Source organism: Copadichromis virginalis, linkage group LG16, assembly GCF_057382275.1.
Source record: "Copadichromis virginalis isolate Kocher_CV1m ecotype Utaka linkage group LG16, C_Virginalis_male_GT1.1, whole genome shotgun sequence".
Taxonomy (NCBI): Eukaryota; Metazoa; Chordata; class Actinopteri; order Cichliformes; family Cichlidae; genus Copadichromis; species Copadichromis virginalis.
In genome coordinates, this window is record NC_140633.1 from 34,375,540 (window position 1) to 34,387,564 (window position 12,025).

The 12,025-nt window shown below is 39.1% G+C and overlaps 1 protein-coding gene across 3 annotated transcripts in view; it reads left to right on the forward strand.

The window, feature by feature from the left end:
- LOC146691215 (nck-associated protein 5-like) overlaps positions 1–12,025 on the forward strand; it is a 99,667-nt gene that overhangs the window by 18,230 nt on the left and 69,412 nt on the right. For all 3 annotated transcript variants that reach the window (XM_085434520.1, XM_085434521.1, XM_085434522.1), the window contains exons 2-3: positions 888–1,023; positions 11,282–11,372. In XM_085434520.1, coding sequence (XP_085290646.1) covers positions 995–1,023; positions 11,282–11,372 — 120 coding nt within the window. In that variant the 5' untranslated portion in view covers positions 888–994. The remainder of the gene's footprint in view (positions 1–887; positions 1,024–11,281; positions 11,373–12,025) is intronic.

Genomic DNA, 12,025 nt, shown 5'->3' on the forward strand with positions numbered 1-12,025 from the left:
AACATATTAATAACACCCTGCATTACTCTTCTTCTTCCATGTTTTTATTGGAATGCTAACAAACGTGTGAATCTAAATATTCAGGGCGATGATGCCTCATGCATGTCCATATTCTTCTGCTGGATTCTCTTCTGCACTGCAGCACTGCATGGTGGAGGACTGCTGATGCAGTCTGATTGGTAAAGTGAGTCACAGTGAGCCAAACCTGTGGCTTGAGGCTTCCACTCATGCAGAAAAATAGAAATAAACCCACTCAGCCAAACTGATTATTTCTGTAATAGCCTGGAAACTGTTATCATTATGCTTAGCTTCCTCATATGGCTGCTTAGACTGACTGACACTAAAGAAGAAATGAACTTTTCTAGATGGAAAATTCCCATGAAGTTGATGCAAAACGAGACAAACAAACAAACTGGAAATCCACTTATTTATGCCAGGTTTATTAGAGCTATGAGTGCTGCTGACACGAATATTGGCCACGCTTACTGTAAGTGTTAAATTCTCCCGGCCAGCAGCTTTTTTTCATTTGAATACCATCCAGACAGGTAAACACCCAAAGGAGCAGCCATGAGGTATTATAGTCATTATAATATTTACAACACCTGAACTTTTGCTACCATGACAACATGCTTTTTCTTCTTCTTTTTTCAACATGCACAGTACATGGGTTTGACATGACAGATTACCCCGAGGCCCTGTTTTAAATGTCATGAGTAGGAAGTCCAGCTCACAACCTATCAGCTGTGGGGCAAACAGGGATGAATAATTTAAAACTACAGTGTGTAAGCTGAACAAAGGAGAAATGGGGGGGGGGGGTTGATGTTCAGTGGGATTATAGTATGTGAGATTAACAACAAGCTAACTGTGTTTACTCCTTTGCCCTGCAGCTACACCATCAAGACTGATCCGTGATAATAATCCCCAGCTGGAGAACAAACAACATCTGGGTGTGGAGAGAAGGGAGAGGGCGAAGCCTCAGCTGGGTGGGCGGCAGATGGTGACACTGCAGCAACACTTCTCCAGGTAGCACAGTCATCACGCTGCACTCACACTACATCCTCTCCTAAGACTGTTTATGAATGTTTTTGAGGGAGATGCACAAAGTGTATGGAGACTGTGTGAGAGTCTAAGAGGGCTTATGGACTACACAAACTATGACGTGGCTTTGTGGGGACTGTCTCACCAGAGATTGCAATAATGGTTTGCCCCAAACGTCCCACTTTGCAGTCTTCTTTGGGCTCCATTTGGGTTTGGTTGACAGTGTTCACTCATGGTAAATGCAGCTGCCTCTGCCATAGGCTGTTCATATAACATTTACTAGCAGTGCAACCGCTCTTTCAGTGCCATAAGTATTCCACACTGTGCCTAAATTTATCTGCTATCATATCATATGTGGCTGTCTCAACTTAGCCATAGCTTTCAGGTATGATGTGACATTTTGGGCCACATCTAGCCCCCAAAAAACTAATCACTGACCATTTGTTGACTCTGGCGTCTCCTCCCAGAGGCAGCCGCATACCAGATGACCAAACCACCTCAGCTGACACAAAGAAACACCAGTTCTGCTCTGAGAGCCATCTGGATCTCCAAGGCTCACCCTATCTCTAAGACTGAGCCCAGCAACCCTACAGAAGAAACTTATTTTGTCTGTTTGTATTCATCCTCCTGGAGCAACTCTAAAGTTTTTGCATGGAAGAAAGAAGTCTGGAATACTCTGCTTAGCCTGTTGCCACCACCTTCTGACTTTAGACAAGTGATGGATGGATGGATGGATGGATGGATGGATGGATATGACTCAGGATAAATATGGCTGTCTTAATCCAGCCACAGTTCCACATTGTATTGTCTAAGTATCTGAAGTGTTGTAACATCTGAGCCACTACTGCTTCAATTTGAAACCACGTCATGACTTTTGACCACATCTGGCTCATCCAACAGCTGTCATGACCCATATCGAGCACGGCTCATGACTTTTGGGAGAGCCAAAAGTAGGCCTGAATAGGCCCAAATGTGGTGGTCTTGACAGCAACATCATTACATCCATATATTGCCTACTGCTTATCTGGCTAACAGAAGCTAGCTTGTTTTTTCAAGATTTTTTTTTTAGAGGAACTGCACATGTGACCAACAGTGCTGCATTCAAATGCCACCAGTCAGTATCCAGAGCTAGGTGTAGACAATTAGACCCATTAATCATCTACACCTTTATTATATTACATTACAGTGTAATTACTTCAGTGCCATTACATCACCACATAACAAGCCAGTATGTCACTTAGGGTTGCATGAAGTTTTCTTTTTTAAACTTTTCAAAAAGTTTCCCCTCTAACATCGCACCTCATACCTCAGTTTATTAAAATCCATTGGCCACAGCCCATAAAAAACTGTCCAGTTGGGATGCAAACAATCTAAAGCATATCCATCAATGCTCGCCACAGCCCGATGTGACAAACCGCTGGGCTTCTGCGGTGTCGTCCAGCGGTTTCATTAAGGTAAGAGCCCACCGCAGGTCGTCTTTGAAATGAGAAGAATCTACTCAGTTTTAATGGAGTGCCCCACACTAAAAACTCAAACTCATGTCCACTTATTGATCTCCCCTCCTGGCATCTGATAAAGGGGAAATAATAACCAAGCATTATGTCCAGCCAACTGTTAGGCTACTGACGGTGCCCCGTCATCCGAGTTCGATCTGCATATGCTCAGCGAGGTGTGAGATTAGGCCTCCAATATTTGTGACCGTAAGTTAATTCCCTCCCCTGCCAAGCAGAAGATATTTGATCTGCTGCCCAATATTTAGGAAAATTACAGAAGATATTAGCCATTTTTTCACTCTCTCTCTGTCCCTGATGGATAGCAAAGTGTCAGGCAGTTAAAAATTATAAAAAGAAATAAATAATTCTTAAAATCAGAAAATAACAAATGAAGCATTCACTAAATGTCAGGGTTTTAAAAACAGCTTTATTCAGTCTTTTTTTTATCTTGTTACACGTCTCATCCAATGCAGTGTTTTGAAATAAATCCTGCCTCTCAGTGTTCTGTTCATTACACTAATTTTGCAGCCTCTTTAAGCTGAGCTGCTAAAGCTCTGCAGGATATTTTCAGTCTCATCTTTTATTTACAAAAACATCTTTATGAGATATTTTCAAAATATCTAAACAGCTTCAATTTCATGCTAGTACATCGATCAATACCTGAAAAAGCTAACTCCAAATCAGGATGATTTGGCTGAGCATCAGCTGGGACAGTTTTTATTTTTCCTCCTTTAAAATGATGTTTCATAAAGATACAAAGCAGTTCACTCAAAGCAGTTTGAATCACAGAATCTTCTGGGATGATTTCTTTTGAGAATAGTTTATTGTTCACACATCTTCACAAAGAATATTTTCAATAATATGAAACAATCCCGATGGATTCCTTAAGGTTCAGGCACCAAAACAACTTGATTAGGTTAAGAAAAAAAAAAGCTAGCTTCAAGTTCCACTCCATCTAATATTTGATTAAATTCTTCTGTATTTTTATATCTCCTATTTTATAAAACAACTCACATGGCATCAAAACTGCTAAATAACACACACATCATCATGTAGTCGATGTAATCCAGCTGCTGACTGACAAACAGAGCCTCTGTGAGAGGATGCCACACTCACACTTAACAGGATAACTCAGTGAGCTGAAGATAAAGACTGTGAGCTTGAGTGTATTGCACCAAAGTAGGGAAAGGGGTCATTACTTAAGGGGGAATGTAGGCCATTCATTCATTCATTCATACATTGTTGTGCGTGATAGCTGAGGGTCAGGCTTTGGAAAGTGCAGCCTGTGGCAAAACATCACAAAGCGGCAGCAGCATCATCTGAGGGGTGAAGGAAGAGTCACTGAAGACCAGTATCTGCACGGCTGCTGGAGCAGTGTGACACACGTACTGTAAACACATGCATGACTACACATGTGTGTCAGTGGATGGTGAAATAATAAAAGACAATTTCATCTATCCAGATGTGTAAAGTAACATTTTTAGATTGTTTTTACTCCCATAATTATTCTTAACGCTTTGTTATAAAGTGATAAACTTCTGGTGTTGTAGAATGAAGCCAAATGAAGCACAAGTACCAAAAACTGCAGTTCTTCTACTGCCCAGTGAGTCAGTCCCCATAGAACCCCGTTTTAAAATGTCCAACTTTACAGAAAGAATAAACATGTTTACAACCTGAGACGAAAACATTTTGGTGCCTATGGACAGTTTCACGCTTTTATGACAACTGTACAAGGACTAAGTGTTCGATAACATGTTTTAAATTTAAGGGCGCGGCTGTTTTGACCCACAGGTAGGCACCTATAGCTGCTTTGTTTTTCGTACTCTCATGTTGGCTGGTTTGGATGATTTTTAAGGGCATTAAATAACAAATAATATGGCTTACTTATAATTACTACTACTGTCACACACAGTTGCTAAGCAAGTTCTTGTTTTTAGCATTAGCTAATAACTTAGCATGGCATCCTCATAGCATTGGTCAATATCCTGCATGTGGTACTGGCACATTGCACAAACTTCACCTCCAATCAGTAGCTGGAGTTGAATCTTGGACACAACTGGGTGTTCCAATGATTTCAACAGGAATCAATGGACAATGATTCCAAACACACATATCACACATCAACCTGGTTTTGGAATGGATAAAGCAGGCTAATGTTTAGCTTCTGGAATAACCTTCCCAAATCCTTGATCTCAACCCTGTTGGAAATCTATAGACTGTGTTAGGAAACTAACCAGTTTAAATGGATTCTTCCAATTCTTCCTAGATAAGTAGTCAAATATCCATCCATCCCAAGAGCATTCCATAATACATTCTGAAAAGTGTTGTACGACTAATGGTCACTATCCAAGCACTGCATCATGCATCGTGCTGAAGAGTAGAGCCTCACTACTGCCTAATTCACCCTTGGTCTAAAATTGAAGCCCCAGAAGACAACTTTACAACCAATCGGTGACATCACAGCATCTTTTGAAGTGTAACAATTATAATCTCTGCACAGTTCAAACTCTCAGAATAATTTCTGTCTCTTGACAGCAGCTTAAGTCTGATAATTTATCTGAAGTCACAATAATTTCTGACCTTTGTACCCCCAGTAAATATGGGCTTGCTACTTTAAATCCAAATGATAATTGAAAAGCCTTATAGGTCTTCTGCTGAACTCTTTTATTATGCAGTCTTCTTCAACAGACAACAAAACAATGAGCACCACATTTGTATCAGCCGTTTCAAAAGAATGCAGCTGTAATAAATAGGCGAAGATATTGAGGCTTTTATTATGCAGAGGTCGTATTTCATTGTTATGCTATGTGTGACTGTTGTGGATTGATTTGTAGAGGTAATCGTCAGGAGGAGTCGGTGTATTATACGTCTGAAATCGAGAGTAATGAAATTCTTTAGGAGCTGATTGTGAGAACAGCTACCTCGACAGCTGCTGAATGAAACCAGAGCTTCTTTCTGGTGTATGGACTGACTCCTGTCAAAGAAAAGGTCTATCCAGTGTAACAATCCAACCCTGACTACAGTTTAAAACGGAGGGACTGGGAGTGAAAAGACAAAACAGGAAAATAAAACAGAGTAATATGTTTAAGGAATCCAATCCTGTTTCCTGAGCTCGGTGGGCAGCAGCTCTGAAATGAGGTCTGCTGGACAGTCAGATGTCTCAGCGATGAGTCTGCGATGGCGTGGCATTTACGAGAGCTCGTTATGACAGAGCCAGACAGGGCGAGTGCTTGTTTTTTTGAGAGCACTCAGCTGCACATTATATATTTTGAACACGGCCCACAGAGAGATCCTTAGACCCACTTTCCCTTCAGCGATGGACTGATGACTCGTGCAGCTAGCCTCATTTCAAATGACCAGCGGTCAGTCGGAATGCAGCGTGGCGTGAGGGAGGACCGATTGGGAAGAAAGTGGAGGCAGTAAAAACAACATGAATTTTGATGGGAATCAGGTGGACCTCGTGAGGAGCAGATGTAGTCTTATGACAATTGGATTATGCCTTTATAACCATGTCTTTCTGGCCCAAGTGTGACCCACATGTTCTGGCACTGACTCAGTACGAGTCTGCCAGTTAGATATTAGGTGTGTGGGAATATTTGAGCCATACCTGGCCAAGCCAATACGTGAAATAACCCTTAGCAAACATAGCATATGAATTTCGGTCTACATAACATCTGGCAGTACTGTAACTAAGCCATAAGTCCTAAAGATGTGAAGTTATAACTGGATAAGTCACCAGTATAATTTTATGTCACTTTTAATTATATAAGATAAACCAAAACAGAAAATACTGGAGCCTTGACAAGCCAGTGACAGACTGGCAACCTCTTGCCCTATGACAGCTGGGAAAGGCGCCAGTTCCATGAAATGGAAAAGTCATAGAAAATCAATGGAAGATAAGATAAATTTGGGAAATTCCTGTGTTAAAGCGACTAAAGATGTAAACACAAACACTAAGAAAATATCTTAAAAGTAAAGAAAAGCTCAAATAAACTCAAATAAATACACATAAAAAATGTAAATATATAACACAAAAGTGTCTCATTACAGTTATAAAAAGTTCCATTAAGAAAGATGAAAACTAACATGTTGACAGGACAGCATACCGAGTCCAAAACCACCAAAGGATGACATCTTCATCCATCTTTTATACACAAGTCCACAAGCCAAGTTTCAGGAAGATTATTAATTTTCCTAAGTGGTCACATGACAGGCTGGGACTGTTGTGGAAGGCTGAGTTTAGCTTATTTGTGTGACCCTCCACAACAGTCCCAGTCTTTCCCAATCGACAAGCCCCTAGGAAACATGATCTGAACTTTATTTCTCCTTAAATATGAACTTTAAGTTTAATCATAGTCAAAGGACATCAGTATATCTTTGTGAAAAGAATTAGCTGACTATCTATAATTGTCAAAATGTCAAAGTAAAAAAATAATTTCTTCCTCAGAATGTACTCGTGTATGACCAGGAAGTCACTACCGTACATATATATAAGATGTCCTAGCAAAAGCACTCCATTTGTTTTAAAAGAATAATCATGTGTCATTATACAAACTCATTCAAACTGCAGCGTTTAGCTTCATAGCACGGTCGATTTTGCAGAGAGCATTCATCGTGTGGTTGTTCATGAATTTAATGTTTCATTGAATTTTCCATTTGGTGGATGCAGTAAGATCCAAAGTGCTTCACTTAAAGCACCACAAGTGCAGTGTGGGTAGTACCGGCAGGATTTTAACCCCCAACACTTTACAGCACTGATGGTCTGCTGAAGCTGTTGAGCAACATACAGTGGAATCTGCATTTTACATCTGGCCTCTCAGACCGCATGTATCCAGATTAAAATGCATTTTTCTGGGCTTTAAACTCAAAGATTGCTCGAATTCAGTATCATCCCCTCCCACCACCATCCCACCCGCTGTTTTCATTTTAGCTGAGCTTGTTTCAGGTCAGTGGCAGTGACTGAAGAGAGCAATGCCAATGAAGTGCTCACAGTCGGCAGCCGGCGCTAATGGCTGTGCCGCACACATCTAACAGAGGGAAAGGCTGGCCTGGAAGTGACAGGGCAAAATGTCACTGCGTACGACATTACGGAGGCATGGTCAGCGTCCATCAAGCATACATAGCTCCAGGGGAAAATAATTACAAAAATAACAGTCAAAAGCTACACAAATATAGCTGAAGCCCTTTGAAGAAATGTCAGCAGCGCTTTTATGGATGGCTTGAAATAAAATCAAACATTAAAGAAAATCAGTAATTGATTGTTAATTTGTCCTGCCTGTGGATACTCTCATGATTCACATGAGTCAGCTGCTACCAGCCAAAAAGCTCTTTAAGAACCTTTGTTTTCCCCAAACTAGTGAGTTTTGTAAAACAGCTACACCACCAGATATAAGATAAGATAGAAGATAAGATATGTCACTTCATCTAAAATAAAAAACATAATGTAAAAGATTTTACCCATTGGTATGTAGATTCCTGTTTCTGAAGCCTCAGCCTTTTGGTCAGCGCCATATTAGCTCTATGTAGAATCGTGTGGAGCTTGATAGTCAAGGCTCCTACTGGGTTAGTCATCAAGGTCTATCCTAACAGATGGGTGTTATTGTCTTAGGCTGGTGCTAGGTAGCTCCTTCTGTTACTGAGAGGAAGACAAAGTGGAGGTAGAGAGTAGAGCAAGGCTTTAGCTAGGGATTAATCACGCTGCTGTTATTGTGTATATGCTGCTGTTATTGTGTATATATTTATTTATATTTCTTCATACATTCTTATATAGTTCTATATTGTGTATTTTGTTGTACAGTTATTTTATTTTCAACTTTAATTTATATATTTTATCTTATTCTCCCAGTTAAATTTACCCTTCATTCTAATTTGTGTTGTACAGTTATTTCATTTTTAACCTTAATTTATATTTTATTCCTTCCTAGTTAAATTTACCCTTTTTAATTTTTCATATTTATTTCCTATCTTATTCATAGCCTTTTCCTTTTTTGTTTTCTTTAGGTCACGAGCAGTTGTCCAAGCATTTCACTACATATCGTACTGTGTATGACTGTGTACGTGACAAATAAAATTTGAATTTGAATTTGAATTTGATTAGTGTTCGCTAGCATTAGCCTCTTTGCTCACGTGTCATATTAGCTCGGATGCTCATCTTGGCTAGAAAAACAGACTTAAAACAAAATGTGCTAATTAGGACAAATGATTCCTTCAAGTGCCCCCTTTTTTTTTTTTTTTACTTTGTTTGACTGTGGATAGTACTGATGACTGATAGGACAAGATGGACCAGGAAGTCAGTAGCCAAAGCTATTGCTGCTTGCTAATACACCAACTCTTTAGAGTATGCTTTAGTTTTTCATTTTTAGATGGACAGGACTGTATTTGTATAAGAGGGTACCACTGAGGTGTTGCTAGATAAAGTTACTGTAGCAAATAACAAGAGAAAAAACAAGTGGAAAGAAAATTAACTAATCCAAAAGACATGCTATCTGACATTTATTTTTTAATCAGGAAACAACTGTATATAGTAGGGTTTTTTTTTTAAAGAGGAATTAGCAGACATTTGAGTGAGTAGCTAATGCAAGTGCTGGATATCTACCTTAATTAACAGGGGGAAACAAAATCCATTATGCAGAAAATCTATATTGTAGCACAATCTTGTGTTTTGTTTTGTTTTTTCAAGATTGATGGAACCATAATTGGACACTAGCTTTGCAATGGAAAGTTAGTAGCTAATGCTAAGTGGAAAAACCTAATGACTAATTGTGTTTACAACTGTGTAGCAATGCCCTAATAACATACTCTCTTTTTTTTTGTGTTTTTTGAAGTTAACATCATGTTATATTGTAGAGGACCTAAAAAATTATGTCTTGTTATTAGTTGTGGAAAACTGTCCTCTCAGTGGCAGCTTATGCAACTTATGTCAAATTCTCATGCAGCCAACATATAAATTATAAAGTGTGGAGATGTTCTATTAAAGATCAACTGGTAACAGCTTCATATTCCCTGTTCTACACCTTTGCTTCCAATTAGTGAACTTCATTACTTTGTCCAGCAGCCTGGAAAAGTTACATTGTATTGCAGACATGTTAATGTCTCTACTCGCTATCTGCCTTATCATTAACTTTTAGATTAAGGAGAATTTGGTCAGTGACCCAAATGTTAAGGTGTAACCCCATTATCAAAATTTAAACAGAGGATGGAGTCTTAGTCTGAGGTTAGTTTTAATATATGAATGAACAAAAAGTAATAACAACTATATTTTTCCAGTATGTCTGTCTCCGAAATGTGTTAATGAAATTGTTTTTATAAGCTGTATTGGCATTATGAGTTAAGGGGTACAGCAGGTCATCTAATAATCAGAGATTAAGATTGGTTGTTTGATCCACAGCTGCTCCAGTCTGAATGCCAAAGTATACTCGGGCAAGACACTAAGCCTTGTGTGAATATTAGCTAGAAAGCACATAGAAAAGACAGAAAAACACTGCTGGTATGAATGGGTGTGAATGCTTAGAGTACTCCAGTAAAATTTAACAGTACTATATAAGAACCAGTCCATTTACCATTTACTGTCAGTGAGGTGGCCCATCACTTTGGTCCAGTTGGGTTCTTTTAAAGTTTTCCTGGTACCCAGATGATGAATCCAGTGATCAGTCTCTGACTTTCCTTCAAGTTTCTGTGAGATGTGTTAAGAAAATTTTGGTTACTAAACAGTTGTCTTATTGGTTAATCCACTGCCTGGAGCGGGTTCAATGACTTAGATGAAATGGATGCTTGGTTAGGAATTCTTGTTGTCACATGTAAATGCAGTTGATTCAGAGTAGTGCAATTTTTCAACATGAAGAGGTTAATGTTGCAAAATTGTGCATTTTAAACTAAACCTTCATGTTTTCCTGAACCTAAACAAGTATTTTTGAGGCTTAAACCTAACCTTTCACCAGGGTCTTGGATTTTTCTACGCATGTCCCCATTGTGAGAAAGGTGCAGGCTTAGGTGGGCATCAATAATGTTGCCGCCTGTGCCCGTGTCCAGTATTTCCAGTTGTGAGAAGAGTCTGAAGCGTTTCCTGCTCTGTGCTACATGTGAGAAAGGGAAACTTTAGGCCCTTTTTTGGCGATCATGTGTGAAAAATGTAAAACACCACAACAAATGGTATTTGGTGTCAGCGGCTGAAAAGTCTAGCTGTATCCCAGACACCAAAATGCACCTCATGTATATCTCAGAGAAGTTAGGGTTTTTTTTAACAGCACTGCAGAGACTGAGTTGCCCACAGAGGCCAATGCTCCCTGATTCTAACCAGTAGCAGGATAACATAGAAAATGGTAATAGGGAACAAGATATAAAAACTATTTCCCATTAAACTGAGATTAGATTTTAAGTCATGAGTTTCACAGAGCTGCTAGCAGGGATATAACCTTACTCCCTCTGTTCAGCAGCCTCCTTGAGCACTTCTGGAAAGAAACCAAGTCAATTGAGAGCCATAGAGGTATAATCTCTCTAGTTTTCACTGGGTCTCCTCCAGGATGAGGGCTGGGGGGTTCCGGGCAGCGCTTGAACCACTTCAGCTGGCTCAAATTGATGTGGAGGAGCAGCAGCTGTGCCATAAAATGTCTATGGTTAAAATGTATTCTAAAATATAAATTATCCACAATAATAATTAGCCTTTTACATGTCCTGCAACACTTAATTGCAATTAATTTATCTCTCATTAAGAAGATTATATTTTAACAGGTTTGTTTTCTTCCTAACCACAGCATGGAGGAGACGGTGCGAACGCTACTACAGAACCAGGACTCACTGGAAGGGCCCAAGGTGGACCCACTGGACCTAATGAAAGCATACAAGGTACCAACACACTTTCAGTCACAAGTTCTTTCTTTCGGGTATGGAAGTTTCAGAAAAATCTGAAATAATGTGAAACAGACAAATTACAAACATTATTTGCAATAATGTCTTGAACTCTAACAAGAAAATAAATTAACAGATGATATTTTTCATTTACTATATAGATGAAATACACGGGGTGATTTACTTTTAGATACACTATTGATCTCACTTTAAAATTCCTTTTTTGTTTTTAATCAAGTTTATAATACATTTATGCTTTGTGTAGAAGTGGGTGGTTGATGTGGTTCATTTTCATGTGCTTGCTGGAGTATTAAAAAATATATATAATAATGGACACTTTGCTGGGATGATGCATAGTTTTAAAACCTGCTGTACGCATGGGAATATCCATCCATGCAACTGCATATGACTAGGGATCAATGAATACATTTAAAATACTTTTTCCACACAGTCTTTTTAGATATTTATGTTTATGAAAAAATATCGTGTTTATGGTACTACCAATAATGATGCAATAGTTTAGCTTGCGGGGGTCTGCGTTGTGTCTCCAGATAGATCCAAGTCCCCACAATGCAATAATTTTATTGTGTTGTGGGAACACAGAGTCACACATGCTCCAGATCTTCAGCTTTGATGTTGTTTATGAGTAA